The 19,667-nt window shown below is 34.7% G+C and overlaps 3 protein-coding genes across 3 annotated transcripts; all 3 read right to left on the bottom strand.

The window, feature by feature from the left end:
• Positions 1-846: 846 nt before the first annotated feature.
• LOC131608212 (putative SWI/SNF-related matrix-associated actin-dependent regulator of chromatin subfamily A member 3-like 1) lies at positions 847-2,431 on the bottom strand. The gene is made up of 3 exons (XM_058880133.1): positions 2,019-2,431; positions 1,675-1,930; positions 847-1,580 (listed from the first exon to the last, which is right to left on the bottom strand). The coding sequence occupies exons 1-3, from the start codon at positions 2,340-2,342 to the stop codon at positions 904-906; spliced, it is 1,257 nt and encodes a 418-aa protein (XP_058736116.1). The 5' UTR covers positions 2,343-2,431; the 3' UTR covers positions 847-903.
• A 5,214-nt stretch (positions 2,432-7,645) lies between these two features.
• LOC131603945 (uncharacterized) lies at positions 7,646-12,627 on the bottom strand. Its single transcript, XM_058876422.1, has 3 exons — positions 12,431-12,627; positions 11,677-11,742; positions 7,646-11,575 (listed from the first exon to the last, which is right to left on the bottom strand). The coding sequence occupies exons 1-3, from the start codon at positions 12,524-12,526 to the stop codon at positions 11,174-11,176; spliced, it is 564 nt and encodes a 187-aa protein (XP_058732405.1). The 5' UTR covers positions 12,527-12,627; the 3' UTR covers positions 7,646-11,173.
• Positions 12,624-19,373, bottom strand: LOC131606025 (uncharacterized). Its single transcript, XM_058878312.1, has 17 exons — positions 19,263-19,373; positions 19,062-19,181; positions 18,813-18,970; positions 18,696-18,740; positions 18,475-18,553; positions 18,290-18,363; positions 17,736-17,842; positions 17,340-17,522; positions 16,110-16,313; positions 15,218-15,431; positions 15,054-15,125; positions 14,409-14,976; positions 13,811-14,170; positions 13,420-13,732; positions 13,088-13,199; positions 12,829-12,969; positions 12,624-12,699 (listed from the first exon to the last, which is right to left on the bottom strand). The coding sequence occupies exons 1-17, from the start codon at positions 19,353-19,355 to the stop codon at positions 12,624-12,626; spliced, it is 2,919 nt and encodes a 972-aa protein (XP_058734295.1). The 5' UTR covers positions 19,356-19,373.
• Positions 19,374-19,667: the final 294 nt, after the last annotated feature.

Here is a 19,667-nt window from a genome sequence, read left to right as displayed (position 1 = left end):
TATGAAATAAATAAAAAACGAAAATTAAAAAGAAAATATATTTTTTGTGATTTTTTGGAATAAAACTAAAGCTAATGTTAGAAACAAATAAAAGGAAAAATGTCAGAACTGAGATTTGAACCCTGGAAATAAATAAGCCAATTGAAAGTGAATGAACCATCGACCAGCATTTTGCTATTTATTAAAATATAAATAATTTAAGAGTAAACTATTATATTTTAAAATAGCCTTTAAATTGAATATTTATAAAATTCAGGGTATCAATGTAAATGAACCCGAGATTTTATAAAATCCAATTTTTTGAAATAGCTTTGAATTTTTGAAAAGTGTGGGCAAATTTTAGGGTATGACAAAACCCTATGTGGGGGTGTGCGGAAATGGCCATGCGCCTGCTCAACCATTTGTTTCTGGGGAGAACCAATCGTAGGATGTCGTCCAGCCCGTAGCTGGGATGCCTCTAACTCATCAGCCTTGACTTGAGCTTTCGATATATCAGTCACCAACCCTTAATGGAACAGTTCTTACTTGTGGTCCTCATTGAAAAAAAATGAAAAGCGACACACAATACATTAGTTAAATAATGAACTATTGGAAATTTCAAAGTTTCTAGATTTTTTTTTAAAAAAAATAACTGTCGGAATTTTCAAAATTTTCGGTAAGAAAACCTCCAGAAATACCAAATTTTTTGAAATTTTCGGGAATTTTCCTGATATTTTCTAAAGTTACGAATTTTCTTTTTACTTTTTTCAAATAATTTTCAACACAAATGTGATTGAGAGCACTTATTGTTATTTGATTTCCTTAAAAACAATAGTGCCTTATAATATTGGTCATCATAAAATCGGTGCAATGGTATCAGAGTTTGCAAAAAGATATGCAAAACAACAAACAAAGAACACCTCCCTAGGTTAAAATCTTATGCATTTCACCTCCACTAAATTCTTCAAAATATTCTGGTACTTCATCATGCATTCCCACGATTTTGGATTCAATGGAATTATTGACTATAAACCTACGAGCGCTGTATTCAGTTCCTTTAAAATGACTCAGTAGTTCATTCTCAACTGATATCTTCATAGCTTCCATCACAAAAACATGATGGATTGAAGTGAATTCCATGGTAACATACTTTACGTGTATCAGCAAAACCATTACATTAGCATCATCTTCAAACTCCTTAACCATTTGAAATCTCTCTTGAGTAGTCATCTCACCACCAATCCTGTGAACTGTCAAACCCAATCCTCCCAAATGCTCTTCCAGCCATCCTAACAGCAATTCAAATTTTGAAGTCACCATTGACTTCTTGTGCAAGTTCTCTGGTCTGCATAAAAAGCTTACCAATTCCCTTACTTTTGAGCTTTCGCAATCCAAAGGGGAGGAAAAGAATCTAGTAGTATCCACAAGTCTCTGACATAAACAACATGTTATGTTTGTATGGAACCAATCAAACCAGCAAGTTTCACAAAAACAATGGCCGCATGCAGTCACCGTTTTGATGATCTTTAAATAATCCTGACAAATCGTACACTTGGTGTCTGATGTAATACTGTTGAACCCAGCCCAAGCTTTAGGATTCCCTAAGAAAATAAAAAACCAAGTATAAACATAAACTACTCATAATTAAACAACCACCACAATATAAAATCAGACATATAGTAGCCCGACAAGTACCTTCTATATCTCCCATTTTGAGACGTAGGGATATGTGTGACGCCATTTCCCTGAGCCTTATAATCCAACGTTCCAGATTCTGAATGAATTCTGTGTTGACAAGGATAACGTCTTTCAGTTTTTCTTGTACGTACTGCTGCGCTTCAAGGTAGATTTCCTCTTCCTGAGGGGTGAATGTAATTGAAACGGTTTGCATAGCCTTAGAGCCAAAAGGATATAAATCTTCATGATTTAGTGTTACCTCCCTCAACAGTTCCTGAAAAAAAAGAAAAAATTAAAAATTAACTTGTGAAACAATTTTGTTCCATCAAAGTATAAAAGTAAGAAAATTTAAGTTTATTAACTTCTCTCGAATCCAAAGGAACCTCGTTGGATTTAACATCCGGAAACAAAAGTGAGTACACAAAATTGAATTGGTTACGAGACATCTCTTGTGGTGGGATTCCCTCTAATACCCACTTTTTCTTTGCATTAAGACTCAGAACATACTGCTTCACACAGCTCTGTTGAGAAATCACGTTCTCAACGACCAGCCTTTCCCAACTATGTCGGAAAATCTGGTCGTACTTATTAGCCGGATATTCAATACTATCGTAACCCACGACAACAATATCACTGCTACGGAAATTCATATGCGAACGTGATTTACTGAGTTCACGGCACACCATATTAAAGTTAGGTAAACCAGGTCTTTCAAATTCTTGTTTCCAAAGATTAACATCTGACGTTATTCAAGTATCCATCCTTTTGTTTTCTTCCTTCCACCATCAGGTATCCCAATGAATTCCCGGTATTCAAGTAGATACAGTGCTTTCCTATGATGCGGTGACAAATCATATTCTGACATTGTCTGCACAACCAAAATAAAATAAATTGTAGTTATTATTATGCTAATAAAACAAACCTTCGTTTTGACTCAATTGCCTTAAAATAAATTAGAAAAAGAACTAGTAAGAGTAGTTTTTTAGCTTTAACAAGTTTTCTTATTTGGTGAGAACCAAAATGGTAGGGTACTGATCCAGCATTCTAAACCAAGGTTAATCACGTGGATTTACCAACTCGTTTTCTATACCAAAAAGAAGATCCGGTCATGTTATTATCATCAATTCCATCAAGCTTACTACTATAAACTAGGACACCTGATTCATTCTTGGAGATGTAAATTCACAAACCCCGAAACCTATGCTAATTATTTATAAATAGAAACTCTCAAACACTATGCGCAGCATATTTCATTATTGCATTATGTAACACAAAACTACGTCGATTATCATGTCGGTTCGAAAATCCAATCAAATACATAGAATGCTTAATGATCATGTTAAAGATTCGATACCTCTCAAGAGTAATTTGATGGTTGTGTGAAGCTCTACGTTCTTGGAGGTTCTATAGGAGGTTCTGAAGGCTCTTGATTGAGTTGATGAAATGTGAGAAGAGTGTGAGAGAGAGAGAGAGAGAGAGAGAGAGAGAGAGAGAGAGAGAGAGAGTAATTCAGGAGGTTCTGAAGGTTCTTGATTGAGTTGATGAAATGTGAGAAGAGTGAGAGAGAGTAATTCAGGGGGTTCTGAAGGTTCTTGATTGAGTTGATGAAATGTAAGAAGAGTGAGAGACAGATAGAGAGTAATTCAAAAAACGGTTGGAATTGCGAGAGGGAAAATTGACTATTAAAATATTTAATAAAAACATTTAATAAGTGGATTTAGAATTTGATAAATAAATGCGTGGTTAGTTACTAATCATTACTTATAACCGTGGCAATAGTTTAAGTAATAAATATAAAATCCTAATTTCAATATTATACTTAATTATTAATATTATCTTTTTCATTAATAAATTGAGTTAAAACTTGATTTCATAAGCAAATTTAAATTAATACTTTGTGTGGGCTTTCCACCAACTATTTTTCAATTCCATAATAATATTTTTTTTATTAGTAAAATAAATTCAATAAGCAAATTTAACTTTCCAAAATAATATTAATTATTGAATTAAATAATTAACTCGTCCATGTAAGTTGACGGACTTTTGTTTTGTGTTCTGTAATTTTGTTGTTGTTATAAATCAAGTATCATCTATGCATAATTGTAGAGACTAACCCTTGAGCAGATGAGGATCATAATAGGCGGCAAAACTCTTTCTCATGAGATTTAACATTACTACATACCTAGAATTTGGTTCAAACTCATAACCTCTGGTTAAGCTGGAAGAGACTCATAACCGATCCTTGTATTTTTTTTTTTAAAAAACTCCTTAAATATTGAGATCCATTTGATTTTCGTCCTTGACGTGAATCTTCTGTTACAAAAAAAGCAATGTGGAAAACGATATTGACGAGGTTTTATGGCCTTGTTTTATTCCCTCATCCCCACCCAAAAAAAATCCCCAAATAGTGTTTAACATATAGTCCTTAAGTAGGGTTTCTAAAATCTAAAACTCAATGGAAAGTGACAGTGGTAGATGAAGGGTGCATGTGATTGAGGTAGAAGAAAGCATGGTTGGGAAAGACGGAAGGAATACACGCTTCATCCATTCATGTACGACATTCATTCAGTAGTTCTAAGCGAGCAGAGCATGTGCCTGAGGTAAAGTTAGCTTCTTTCATCCGTATTTGGTTTATGTTCTTGAAAATCATAGTGAAATTTTCATGGATGATTTTAGTTTGAATTTTCATTATGGAGGTAGATTTGTTAGAGACTATGTATTTTATTACAAAGGGGGACATAAACACGCATTAGATGACATTGATTATGATAAGAGGAACTTATTTGAAGCTACTAGTATATTGAAAGACATTGGTGATTTTGATCATTCAAAATATAGGTTATGATGGTGTAAAAGTGATGAGGACAAATACAAGAGAATGGTCAATGATAAAGATGGTGATGATGATGCTGCTTATAAATATGTCATTGAAATTATATGTGTAGTGCATGTATATGTTGATCATTTTATTAAAGACATAGTTGGAATAAATGTTGAAGAATCTGAACAAGATGGTGGTGGAGTTAATTTTGAAGAAGATGAACTAGATGATAATGGAGATAATGTTGAAGAAGACGAACAATGTGATGGTGGAATTAAGGTTGAACAAGGTGAAGGCGGATATAACGAGAAAGAAGATGAACGAAGTGATGGAAGTGGTGATAGTGATGACAGTGAGGATGAAGTTACTAGTATAATGTTTGGTTATAGTGAGAAAGTTAGGGCTCTAGGGTAGGATGATGGCTTTGACGTAATTGATAAAGACGATTATGGTAATGACTGTGAAAACTTATTTTGTAGGTAATATGACATATACTTTTGATGATGATAACCATCATGATGACAACATTGAAGACACCTATGATAAGTCAAGCATGAATCATTAAATGGTTAAAGACGCAAACCTAAATATTATGGTTTGATAAACTTGACTATCAATGAGGACATATTAAATGAAAATAATCTAAAAGTTATATGACACATACATCTCTTTCTAAAGTTTTATTTTTCTTTCTCTAACTAAATGTTTTAGCCAAATGCCTCTGTGAGAAAACGTTCCTTTGTGAGTAAGGATATATCTATAATTCTAGAAAGGATAGAATTGTAAAATTCACCAAGGGAGTCGTTTGTATACACCTTGGTTGAATATTTTTTATTTAGGGATTTATTTGGGTTATAAATTCATCTTATACAAAACTTATATTTGTGGATTGTATGATCAATCCTAGTTTTTGTTTAAGATTAGCAAATGTTAAAATCTTCATAGGCTCTTGATCAGCCAGGATAAAACTAAGGCATGTTGAAGTTATGCCAGATATTAAAAACTTCATAGATTACTCGGTTAAAATCTCATTGGTTTTTTGTTAGTCCGGACAAAACTAAGGTATTGAGCTCAGATTTGTGGAAATTAAAGACTAACCGCTCAAAGGTTCGTGTTCGTGGAAAGTAGATTAACCACTTTAATCCACTTTTAGGAAGGAAGATTGGTCGCTTCAACGTCTCGTTGCAAGTGAAGATTAGATGTTGGATCCTTATTTCATTGAATTCTTGGGGAAGAAAAACTATTGGGTGAAATATATTTAGTTAAAGTGATAAGCAACTTACGGAATAAATTCCTCTAAAAGATCTCTAGATAATGTAATTAACCTAAAAAAAAGTGTTGAGGTTAATTCGCAACAATTGCAAACTAATAAATCTAGCCAAAAAGAAAGTGATCTTAGTTCATTTTGGTAACTAATGATATTGAGTTTGCATGTCCTATTCGATTTAGTCTCAGTTTATACCTACTAATAAGAGACAGGGATGCTTTTTTTTTTAATTTTGAACCTATCAACTGGCAGCACTGGTTACTTATTGGTCATTGTCTTCCAGCAATACGCCTATCCAATTGAAACTAATAAGACTTTAAACACTTTTGTTGCAATAAAGAAATAGAGAAAATAGATCATTTGCGTGCCACCCTTCCTTTCTTAGTGACCTCTAGATCATCTACAACCCGATGCAATGACATTGTCTAGTTAATAATAGGACTGGTAAAAAATATACTAGCAACGGAGAGATGAAACAATGAGGAGACATCATTCAAAGTAATAGTCATCTCCTCAAATAGAAGTTGAAAGGGAGATGTTTCTAAGTGCTATCGCTCAACAAAAGCAGACATAAGGGAGCGTCGAGCATGTTTTACAGACGAGAGTCGTATCCACTTGTTCTCTAGTGAAACCATTGTTCAGAAGGAAAGAACTTAATCTTTCATACCAAGCCCTAGGAGCTTGCTTCAATCCATACAATGATTTCTTTAGTTTGAAAACATGTTCTGGAGACTTAGAGTCTTCAAAATCTGGAGGTTGGTGGACATAGACTTTCTCATATATATACCCATTTAAGAAGGCACTCTTAACATCCATCTGATATAGAGTGATGTTGTGTTGAGTGGCAAAAGAAATCAATAAGCGAATAGATTCTAACTTGGCCACTGGTGCAAAGGTTTCTGTATAGTCAATCCCTTCTTGATGTCTACAGCTCTGAGCAACCAGTCTGGCTTTGTTTCTTACAACTTCTCCTTTTTCGCTTAACTTGTTTCTGAAAACCCATTTTGTAATCTCTGAATACTTTCGGCAATTTTTGTCAGGCTTTTTAACTTTTAAATGTTTCTGTTTTGCAATCTTTCTCGTGTTCGGATTTCTTCTGTATGTTTATAAAGCCTAATGTTTCAGAAATACTTGTGATTGTGGTGTGCTCGACAATCTCTGTGACTGTTGTTACACTTAGAAATATTTGTTATTGATAACTGATGGTCGTTAATATGTGCAAATGTTATCGTACTTAGGAGTATTTGTTATTGGGTTGTGCTTGACCTAGGGTGATCTTCCGGGCGTGTGGGGTACACGTCGGGCGCAAAGAGTAAGTGTCGCTATTAACAAGTACGAGACTGTGGTCGGGGCCAAGTGCTCGTGGCGTGAACGGTCCCATCGCGAGCTGGGGTTCTGCCGTGCAAGTCCAGTTCGACATCTTGATCAATACTCAGTGGTGTGTTCTAATCAATATAAGTCCAGGAATAGCAAGAGCTATAAATCACTGGGGGAAATATTCAAAGCATTCATGCCTTCCCACAAAGTCGGTTTCACGGGAACATATCCCCACAGAGTAATCATAAAGAAGATATCTTCAAATGTTCTCGTCCCAACAAAGACTTAGTTATCCGATAGAGTTTACAAATTCAACACCGCCGGTTCCCCGACACTTTTCTCTTATCCAAAAAGGGTTATTCATCTCTCTTATCCCCGGTCAGGGTACATCAAGATCAATTATTCAAATCACTTTCATCCACAAGCAGAAATCATAAATCCCCAACTGAGCATCTTCAAGACAAGATCAAACATCAAAATCACAATGATACAGAGATTTATTTTCTCAAAACACTCCAAACAGCATCAGTCATACATGATATATCATAAACATATTCATACATTGCATACATTACCTCATAATAAACTCATACATAACATGCAAGTTTCTCATTTAAAACATGCATCATGACATTGCATAAAGATTAACTTCACTTTTCAGAATACAGGCACAAACAGATAAAAAAATCTTCAATTTTCAAAGATCTAATTCAGTTACTACGAACAGTACTGACACGGTCAACGCTCAAAGATCTAATTCTATCATCACGAACGGTGTAGACACGATCATTTTCAAAGATCTAATTCAGTTACTACGAACGGTTGATCAGTGGTTTTTACACGCTTATTTACCGTTGATTTTAGTCGTCTTTGCTTTATATTGTCAAGTGTTTTACTTCATTCTTCTACATTTTATGTTTTGGTTGTGTATTGTACTATTTGCAGGCTCAAAGGAATAAATCGAGACAAATCAATGCGAAAAGGTACAACAAGCGGAGTTTTTAGGGAAGTGACAAATCATGCTACAGGAGGCCTCACGCGACCACCCATGTATCTTGATACCGACCATGTTAGGATGAAGGGTGGCCATGAAAATACAAAAGAGATGAAAGTCACGGGGCTGACACGGCTCGTGTTAGCAAGTGTGATATCTGGAAATTTTCAGCATGTTTCTCATCGTGACAGACGTGTAGTATTTTGATCATAACTAGAGCTTCGTAACTCCGATTGACGCGGTTCCGGCGGCAAAATTTTGATAACAAAAAGGGCTACAACTTTGATGAAGAACTCAAAGCTAAATTGTGAAGTTATTGGCTGACACGGGCCGTGTTACCTGATACGGGTCCCGTGTCAGGAGGCCTGGGAGGAAAAAAATAACTTTTAAGATGACAAAAGTCTGACACGGGTGCCCGTGTTGGCTGACACGGCCCGTGTCAGCATGTGACGCTGATTTTATGATTGTTTCATATTTTTTCCATGGGTTAAGCTGTGGGGGCATTTTGGGTACTTCCAACCAACCTAAGTGAGTCTGCACTATTTAGAAGAGTTTTAACGATGAATTAGAGGACTTTTTGGCCAAGAGAAGACACGATTGGAGATTAGAGAAAACAAGGGTTTGGGAGAGAAGAAGGTTTTCATGAACGGAAGCGATTGAAGATCAACTTTCATCTCAATGCTTGTAATGTATCTATTTTATATTTTGTTTTCTTTGAGCAATATGAGTAACTAAACCCTAATGCTAGGGGGTGTCCCTGATTTGATTCTGTAATGATTTTGAATTTCTGAGTTCATCAATAGAGTTGTTTTCTTATTTAATTTAATTGTACAAGGTTTTTATGCTTTATTTGTCGGACAAACAAGATTGATTTACGGTTAACAACCAGCTCGACAGCGGTTGTTAAGGTTTTTGTACGATTAGACTATAGTAGATATCACCTAGGACTAGGGATACCCTATAGTTACCGGTTAACTCTTGATAACATAAAGGCTTGATTTCATCATAATTCTCTAAGGACTTAGGATTTATGATGAATGTTCAAAGGTTTTCCCACTAAGGACTTAGGGGAAAATAATCTAAAGGGCGGTAATTAAAGGTTATGAACTTGTTGAAGAGATCTAAATCCAAGGTTATTACAGGAACAATCACACACTATACCCCTAGCATAATACTCATATTTGTCAAAAAGCCTATTTACTTTTCTGCATATTTTAATTATTGTTTTGTCACAATTTCCAAACACAACCCCAACATTAGTTTTTGTTTGATTAAACTACAATTTGAACTCAATATTACTACGCAGTCCTTGAGATCGACATTCGGGGAATTTCCCTATTATTACTACAGAGGCAAAATAGTACATTTTCTATTTTACCGATCAAGTTTTTGGCGCCGTTGCTGAGGACTGCCAAAATATAAAGTTTTAATTTTAGTTCAATTTAAATTTTGTTGCTCATCAACTAAAATTTTGTTTTTCAGTTTTTGTTTATTTGAATTTCATTTTATTATAAAAAAAAGAAAAAAAAAAGTCTGATTATTTTTGCTTCGTGAATTCTTCTATACTTTGCTACTAACAAATTGTCTGAGTTTTGTAGCTATGTATTATTTTGATACATTGCCACCTGTATCTCCTGCATGTTGGTCGCCTGATTCAGGAGCCACCTTGGAAGAGGCGAATAAAATTTTTAAAGCATATAAGAGAGAGGTAAGAATCCTTATGAATGAATGTAAGGAAGCTAAGTTTTATCCAGATAGGTTTATTTGGAGAAAGTTAGAGTTGGAAGAAGAATATGTGGAACCAGAAGAAAAATGCATAATATCAGATGAAGAAGATGCAGTAAGAATAGAAGAATTTGAGGTAAAAAAGAAATATGGGGAAGAAGATATAAGGAAACTTGAAGATCATCGAGTTTTGAATAAAACCAAATTTAACAATTTGTGAAGGTGTGGTCACCCAACAAGAAAGTATCCCTAAAAACTATTTTTACAACAAGGTAGATGAAAGACAAGAAATTGACAAAGTACTGGAAGACATTTATGCCTTGTTCAATAAAATCAAGCTAAAATGGATTTGGCAGCAACATCATCAATACTCTAAGTTCATGGGATTGCTACCAAACAAAAGAAGAAAAAAAGATGATGTGTTCTTTATGTCATATATGCCACCCTAACAAGGGGAACAGATCGTCGAGCCGTGCGACGTTAAACGAAGCGCTTCGTGGGAGGCAACCCATGTTTTTAACAACTTAGTTTTCTTTTTGTGTTTGCTTATTTTTTGTTTCAGGAAATAAAAAGGGGGACTTTTTGGTGAATGCTAGGAAGCTGCAGTTAGAGTTGCACTACCCTCTGTGAGTCACCCCTCTCGGGCTTGTTCTGAAACATTGGGGCCAATGTTTTGTTCAAGTTTGGGGGAGGATTTACTCTTGCATTTTTCTTTTTATGTTTTTGTTATGATGTGTAAAACCAAACATTGAGTTCTTCCCAAATTTTGACCGAAATTTTAATTTTTGTTGAAGAGTTTTGATCTTAAAGAGCGGTCAAGAATAGTATATAGAGATGAAGGGAGGATTGTTTGAGGACAGGAAGTTCAGAATAATGTGACAAGAGGTTTGTTTAAACACCCTTGTATCCCTAAAAGAAATACGAGTCTAACATGTAGATTTGCACCATAGTACTTGTCTCCTGAGAAGTACTCCTCGAGTAGTTTATTGATACAGTCTGGCATAATTCAGATTCACATGCATGATGACTGGTTGAGAAAAAAAATTGATAAAGTTGGCACCAGATGATGAAAAGGCGGTAAAAGGAAACCGGCTCGCTAAGTTGGGTAACCCTCACCCGGTTATTCAGCCCAAAGGAGGTTGATCCCCAAACGTCGTCCAAAAAGGACAATATATAACTGCAAAGTTTGAAAATTTCATCGATAATTAAAAGTAGCAAATGTTGCTCGTTTGGTGCCAGAAAAAGAAAATAAAAAGCCTTGATCCGTCTCATGCATGTGATGATCATTATAAGAAATGCAGTGCCTTAATGTGATTGTCCGAATGAAAGAGGAAGAAAATCGGAAAGAGGCTTAAGTGCAAAGCATAGTTGGAGAGGTATCCGAAAGGGGAGCTTAAGGTTTAATGTTCTGGCAGAAAATCGTCGCGTCATGTGAATACCGGACCAACTGTTTCTTGATCAATACAAACGGATAGAGGCATGTCTGTATATCTGTGTCCATATCAGAAGCACCAACCAATGATTTCTTAGGTTCTTCAGTGTGAGAAAGTTCTGAAAAGTGAAATTTATCCAAAATAGAACAGATGAGGCGTATAAAGAGTTTATTATTGTCTGAACTCCTGGATGCTCCCTGAAAACATTTGTTCAATAATGCATAGTATGACTTCCATCCCATCTGACCAGCTACAGAAGCAATGGTCTCTATGCATGCAGTTTTCATATGGTCAGCCTTTCCTTCTTTCTCATCAAACAACATGTTGAAGAAGATTCGCATGAAAACTTTTTCGGTGATAAACTGGAATAACCGATAAATAATTAAAAACCAACCACTAGGTACTTATCCAGAAAAATAGTCACTAGGAATGATGATTTTACTTGTGAAGTTAAACTTAGTACCTCTGATAATTTGTGTGTACTGATAACATTTCTAAACAGCAACAATGCCTTCACTCTCTTCTGGATCTGCAATATCAAATTTATTTCTGTGAGATGTTGTGCAATCAATTTTAATAACTAAACAAAAAGTTATAGCTAGAATAACAAGACAATGAGTCTGAGAGAGTCTGTCAAAAAAGTCAGACAAATGTCGCCAAAAAATGGCTTTTTTTATATGTTTTGACACTTGTTGAATCGGTGTCCGATACCCGTATGACACTCGTGCAACACGTGTCACACAATTCAGACAAGTTTTTCAAAAAGAATTTTTTTTATTTTTGCTTCATCACACCTTATACATTTTTTGGACAAATCTCATCACCATCTAAAATGGTTAAACATGTTTTGACCTAAAAATATTAATTTTGCTTAAGAATATTTTCTTATTCCAGGATAAGGTTGCAATATTGTCCAAAGTAAAATACTCTAACAATGAACACGCTTGAAATTCATTAGTGCAATCTATAGGTAAAGTCCAAAACAAGTTAGCTGCCCCGTCAGTTTTCTCTACTATTTGCAACGGCTTTATCAGTAATGCAAAGAAAAGAGGCAGCTCAGTGATATCAAGTTTAGCTATGAAACTCAGAACAGCTTTGCGATGACAAATATTTGCATTCTGTCAAAGTGTAGAGAAAATATTAGCACTCAACCAAGCTAAAAGGGATGACAGAAGACAGATATATCAAACAATCACAGAAGTTTGAATTCCATATACCTTTCGAGATGAAAGTCCTTTCAACTTTCTTACTTTTGGCACCAAAAGACGGATAACCAAGGGCACAAGATAAGCTCGATGACATTCTTCAATCATTTTAGATTCCTTGGATAAACTCCATGTAGTTAGTTCCTCCCTTATAGTTTTGGAACTAATCAAGTTTCTCAGATGCTCGGTATATGGTGAAAAGCAATCATCTTTCCAGATTAATAGGCAATCCGCAATCCAGAACTCTAAACTGTATTTCAGGATCGTTTTCTTCAATAAGCCTGTCATAAAATCCCAAAAAAAAAATGTGGAAGATGTTTAAAATTAGGGACCACCAAGTTTATCTAAGTAACTAAAAAGAAAATCATTTTGCAGTGATGTAAAGTTACACAATCAAATTTCATCTCAACCTATTCTGCAGAACCTCCTTAATAAATTTGCTCAAGTATATTGACTTGGGATTTTTCATAAGTTTCAACAAGTTTAGCCATTCCTTCAAGATCAGCTTCCACTCCTTTCCGTTACAAGCAAGAGAATCAATCAATCCCACACTGCAATTTCATTTTTGTTAAGGAAAACAAATTACAAAACATAGCAATTTAAGTGAAATGCCGAGGAGAACAAATCATAAATTTCAAAATCATGGAAAAGGATTAAGGAGATACTTACCTTGCAAGATCAAGAGTGTTGTATCCTAAGAACTTCAAAAAAAGAGGAATGAATTGCCGAGAGCCAGATTCAACAACAGTTGGAATTTTTTGTAAAGCTTGCAGTAGTAAACCTGAGAAACAAAATCAACTGATTACCAAGACATCACAATGGTAGAACAATAATATAAACAGGAATTTTGCGTGTAAGAAATATAAAAATTTGAAAGAAAAACATTACAAAATTTAACACAAATATAAACTTTTTATATAGGTGGTTACAAACTAAATTAAATATACACTGATTAAACTACTTATAACTCAATATATGATGTCAATGAGCTTGAAACATACCAGCAACACCATTGGCATTGTTAGAGGTTTCCCTAATTGCTAGACATCTTTCCAGATAATCGACAAAGGCATCCGACACAAGTGAAAAATGCAGGCTAACCAAGACCGAAAGGCACTCTAATACAGGATTCCAGATATCACTTAATTGGATATTCAAGATGCCAAATAACCCTCTCAAAACAAGAGGTGCATAAACATTTGTAATCCTTCCAGCAGATAGGTCCATCTGTATCTTAGAAATCAACAGTGTGATACTTCGGCTTGTAGAAGATGAAACTGGAGTTGTTTCAATAGACAGTAGAACCAGGAGAGGCTGTTATTTCACAAAAATACAGTCATACTAAAACTCAAGTTAATAAAAGGTAACGGCGCATAACTTGAAGATACATACATTATTTCCAGTGTTATCAACAAAGGAAGTTGGGGAAGCTTCGATTTTCCTTTTCTTCACAGCTGACTGATCCATCAAAACTTTGATTTTCCCTTTTTTCGCAGCTGACTGATCCATAGAAGAATTTTCCTCACCTAAAGACTTGTAGTGACAGAGTATTTTAAGAGTTGAAATGCGAACCTCCTTGTCTGAGTGGCACAAATTATCACCAAATGATGCCACTTCCTCTGCAGTCATTTCTTCAAGTTCTGGATGGTACATTCTACACCCAATGTCTCCCAAAGAAGAACTATAATGTATAAAAGTGAGAGGGTTATTCAAATACCAAAGAGTAACGATAAAATAGGGACAATTTGAGAACTAAAGATTGAGAAACAAAAAAATATTTAAGACATAATTAACTTTAACATATCCAATTACCCATACTTGCTTTCCAAATAACCAGCAACAGCCGACAACACATGTGAAGATGACTTGTATCGTTTTGCAAAAAATAAGAACTTTTTTATTTCATCAGCTCTGAGGTTACTAGCATTGCATAATCTCTTGTAAGAACTTAGTGAAATACCTATAATACTTTCCCATGATTTTTTTAGACGTGTCTGCAATTCGGACTGAAGATGAAAAAGAGAATAAGAAAATAAAATTCAAAAAGATTCAATGAATAAACAATCCAACTATAAACCCAAGTAAAAATCATAGCAAACCTAATATAATTGCCAAAAGGAAAACCAACTTTAATATTGCCCAGAGACAAGGTTCTACAGGACAACTGCTCATAAAAGAAAATCATATTTGAAACGAGAAAGGGTGGAATACCAGCATTAACGGCTAGAAGCTGATCTATCGCATCCATAAGATGCACCAACAGAGATGGAACAGCATCAACAATAGACATATGAGAATAGCAGTTCACAACTCCCCACAGCAGTGCCACCTTTCTTTCATCAATTTCACAAGAAACATCAGAATGTGCAATATCATTTATTTTTTCAATCCAAGAACGGATAGTCATTTGCAAATGATTGCATATCCTAACTAATGCTTCTGCACTTTCTCCGTCTACAAAGTCTGAGTCTCGTATATCCAATTGTATTTTCTCACAGAAGGACTGTAATAGGTGTATGACCTCCTCCTCTGAAATCTCCATTAACTCGTTTATTGCACTAAAAAGCAAGCACATGAGTCAAATAATACATCCAGAATACAGAACAATGATTTGATCATGCGATTCAAAGGTTACCTTATAACATTACTTTTGAAAGCAAGTAAACAGAAATCCTTCTCTAGCAGTTTTTCAATGAAATGTAGCAAACTGGAACAACCTCAAACGTGTCACTAGAGAGTATTGAAATAAGTTAAACAGAATGTTTAAATCAAAGGTACACTGTTTGTCTCATCCATTACCTCAAGCTTCGTGATTTAAAAATTGGAGCCCACTGAGTAGCACACTCAGATATCATTGATTTGCTGTAATTACAGAGTCCGTCGAGAGTAGCCAACATTAATATCGAAATTTCACCAACAACTAAGCATGTATCTTCTTGTGACTTGGCAACACCAAAAGGTGTGATATATGAGCGCACAAGCAAGAGGACAAGTTCAAGCATTGGCTTATAATCTGCCACAAGTCGAAATTAGTGAAAAGCATGTGGACAACAAAAGCAACATACTGAAGAAACTGTGTAGTATCTTGAAATAAAATATATGAAATTACACTGAAGAACATTTATTGACGTAACACTAAGCTTTTGACAAAAATGGGATTATAAGAAACAAGACCAAACTAGCATATAGCACTTGAACTCACGCCATCACACATTACTTTTCATTGCCCGTTAATATATGAACCACTCTTAATATGTAATAAAAATTACCAAAGAAATACCAAACAAAAGCACTTGTCATGAAAATCCGAAGTAATAGTATCATTTGATTCATGCACCTGACCCCACCTAGTGTGAAAGAGTTTTGATTGTGGTCGTTTCTTGTTATATACTAAACCATAAGGTGATAACAAAGTGCTAAGAAAACTGCAATCCCCGTGGAATCAATGGCTCTAGTCCTACAGATGCCAAGTGCGAGAAGGCCTACCCATATGCCTGAAGGGTAATACAACCCAGAGAATGTGAGAATATGCAGGGTAACTCAGTTTGAAGAACAAAGAGAAAACTAAACATTAGAGAAGATTCCCAAAAGAAACACAAAATTTAATTTATTTATCTAATACTGGTTTGTCAACAGCTTACTTGAACAGATAAAAAGGAATATTTCATTTGCATAAAGTATTGTAACTTACCAGACACCTTTTGCCCTTTTCGCACCTCTACAGCTGAGACAAGCACTGGTAAAATGCGTCTTAAATGCCTGATGTTTCCAGTACTAACACAGTCATGCACTTCCTTATATAAGCAACTCCATACCAAATTCAAATCTTTGGGCTCTATTGTCTCGCACAATTTCTCAAACACGGCTTTTATGATGTTCAAAATGGTTTTTGACTCTGAAATGAGGCAGATAGAGATAATCAAACAAGGTAATCTAACACATCACAAATCATGTAGAAACATAATTATATTTACAAACAGCAACATCAGGTGACAGATAACAACAAATGAAGGTCTGAATACTAGGAGACAAGATGAGCTGGTCAAAATATCTACTTTTGTCTCTCTTGCCGGTTTTGTCTCTACTTGATTTCCTCCTTATCAGCTCTCTTTTCTTAAACTCTATACTTTTTTTGTTCCATGAGTCTGCATGGTTTCACAACTTTTACTTTATTACATTTCATGTTTGGAACCTAATCATATCTTCTTTTCTATTGCATATTTAATGATATTGGTGGTTTTGCAGCTTTTAATCAAATTTGTTCCATCTCCATGTAATTCTTTTTGGTTCCAATTTATTCTCACAATCTGTTGCATACTCCTTGTCAGGTATAGTTTTTTTTTATTTGGAAATGGAATATCATCAAATAATTACATAACAATAACTTCACTACACATTGCACTACTAGCCATAGCCATAGCCCTGAACACCTATCCCCACACCTCTTCATAAAGTTTTTTCATAACAAATTCAGTATCTCCATTATGATAACGTCTAATTATAAACCTTGTCTACCTTCTCTCTATTTCTTAAAAACCTGAACTTGGTAAAACTGCTTCTAAAATGATGTGATCTTTTCTTTGTACATGAAATTAACATATTCAATTTCATCCTTTTAACACTAAGCCACGGACTTCACAGCCGTAGATTTTAAGAGTCCCATTATCCTATTTCAGAGTCAAAAGGAGAAATTTAAATACTTTTTTTAAAACTAAGCCAAGACAAAAAGAAATCCAAATGCTCAAAAATATATTCCCTGTTGAGTAGAAGATCAATCAAATACCCATGTTCTTTGTATGTTACTAATATCAAGTAGTTTAGTTGCTTCAATCATATACAAAATGAACATAGTCTATGATAAGAACTCTTGTGAAATAAAAGAAAAGTTGAATTGTTATTTTTTACTGTAGAACAAGCTTGCCTTGGTTGGCTCCATCAGCAATGGTATAAATTGTTTCGCTTGTCAATAACTGTAACACTCGCTCTGCTTTCGAATGGAGCCTTGATGAGTAACCTTTCATGATATTATAAAGCAATAAGCCAACACCAGACTCTCGGCATTGAGACGGCTCCTTCACAGCCTCGGCGATGACTCTTCTAATTCCTGCCCAATCAAACAATATTACAAACTTTATAGCCACCCAAACTAATAAAATCATTAAACCAAAGAGAAAAGGACAGAATTAATTCAACACCGTGAAGCACTTAGAAATAGATGTATACCAAGATGGAGACATTAATTAAATATGTGAACAAAGGCAAGACAGTCAGTAGAGGAAATATATACACAATGAAAAATAATCAATGACATTAATACCTATTTTGAGTTGCTCATATGGGGCCATTCTCAAAACAAATGACACAGCCTCTGCCATGAATTGTTGAACATATTCCTTTGGATAATACCTCAATTTTGGTGTGGCCCTTCAAGTGTCAAGTTCAAAGAAACATAGAAGAATCAGACTTGTAGTTGGCTAAATTAAGCAAAACAAGTAATTAAGATTTCTCTTTTTTTTTAACAAAATCTTCATTAAAATATCCCTTTTGTTTGTTAGAAATTGTGATTTATAGGCCTTCGGAAAAATCTAATTTATGCATCATTTACAGCAGTTTCTAAAGAGAACTACTTATTATAAAAATAAGGCATGCATGCATGCTTAAACAAGGAAATGGAACAGAGCTCTCGGCTAATTCACCCAACAAATGAGATAACTGTGTATATGTTCAGTCCTTGTCCAAACCTCAGCTATGCAAGTCAATCCTTGGATGTTAACAAAGTGGTGCAGGAAATCATTCACTTAGGAGTTAACCTCGTAAAGAAAGTAAAAACAAAACTTCAAAAAAAAAATAAAAAAAGACTATATCACTCACTTAAGCACTTGTAATGGGTTGTGTTCTAGATATTTCTTCAGATACATCATAACATATGACCATGACGTGAAGATCTGCATGTAAATGAACAGTTTCATAATTCACACTGAATTGAATAAAGGAACTAACGAATGGGAAATGAACAATATCTTAATTAAGAAAATTGCCAAGTTGATAGACTATACCTGCTCAATTATATCTGGCTCCCTATCAGCTCCACTTTCTAAAAGAGATACTAAAGAATCAACAATTCTTGGAAATAGTCTGGGAAAACCCATATACACAGTGAATATGAAAGATGTAAGCAAAAATGGCCGTAAGAAAGTCATCATATTTTTTCTAAGAAGAAATTTGGCAAATGAAATTCCAAAATAGGCGACATTAGTGAAAGAGATAAGTAACTTACGGAATAAACTCCTCTAGAAGATCTCTAGATAATTCTGCAATTAACCTGAAAACAAAGTGTTAATAAATCTAGCCAAGAATTCGCAAAAGAAAGTGATTCTGAAAATGAGTTGCATACATGAGAAGCGGTTCAAGGGACAGCCTTGCTTTGATGTGCAACCTAGAGAGTAGGTTTGAGATTAATAATTCCTTCTGCAAGAGCACGAGGTAATGTGTTTGTGTACAAGGCATGAGTTCATCATAGAATGAGATAAAATCCTGTGCAGTATTCAATTCCTGGAATTGAAAAAAGAATGAAAATCAATTTTATGAGAAAAGCAAAAACAAGTTGGTTATGAAAATAGCAATATACAGCAATAGCACGTACCCTCCAATATATTAGGCCGTCTCTGAAAAAAGAACCTTCCATAGGGTTAGCTTTGATCGGTTGAAGACTCGTATAGACATCGATTTGAATATCATGTATTCTCTCAGAGAATGAGCGAAACTGTAGATACAAATTATAAACAAAAAATAAATAAAGTATTTCAAGAAAGCAGGGTTTAGGGTTTTGGCAATTCCAGCTTACGACAAAACGACGGTCAGTGTGAGGGGATTCATAGAGAGACTTGACAGCTTGAGCGTGTGAGGGCGTCGCCATGTTCGGTTTATAAAATTCCATTCCTTGCTACCCAAGATTCGCAAGGTTTGGCCAAAAAGTAAATTTTATTTTTATAAAAGGTTAGGTTTTTATTCTTTAACCATCATGAAAATAATTATAAAAAAATCTAATTTTATAAATACCAAATCTAATTTTAATATTAGACTCTAACTATTGTGATTTTATATTATTAATCCCATTTAAAAGCTATTTTTATGTCCTTAATTGTTATTTTAGTATGATAAATAAATATGGGGTTACTAATCTTGTAACCGTAGCCATAGGTTTTTTTTGTTACAGTAACCAACCGTAGCCATAGTTAAGTAAAAAAGA

Source organism: Vicia villosa, linkage group LG5 (genome assembly GCF_029867415.1).
Source record: "Vicia villosa cultivar HV-30 ecotype Madison, WI linkage group LG5, Vvil1.0, whole genome shotgun sequence".
Classification (NCBI taxonomy): domain Eukaryota; kingdom Viridiplantae; phylum Streptophyta; class Magnoliopsida; order Fabales; family Fabaceae; genus Vicia; species Vicia villosa.
This window is presented reverse-complemented; position numbering and strand designations above follow the sequence as displayed.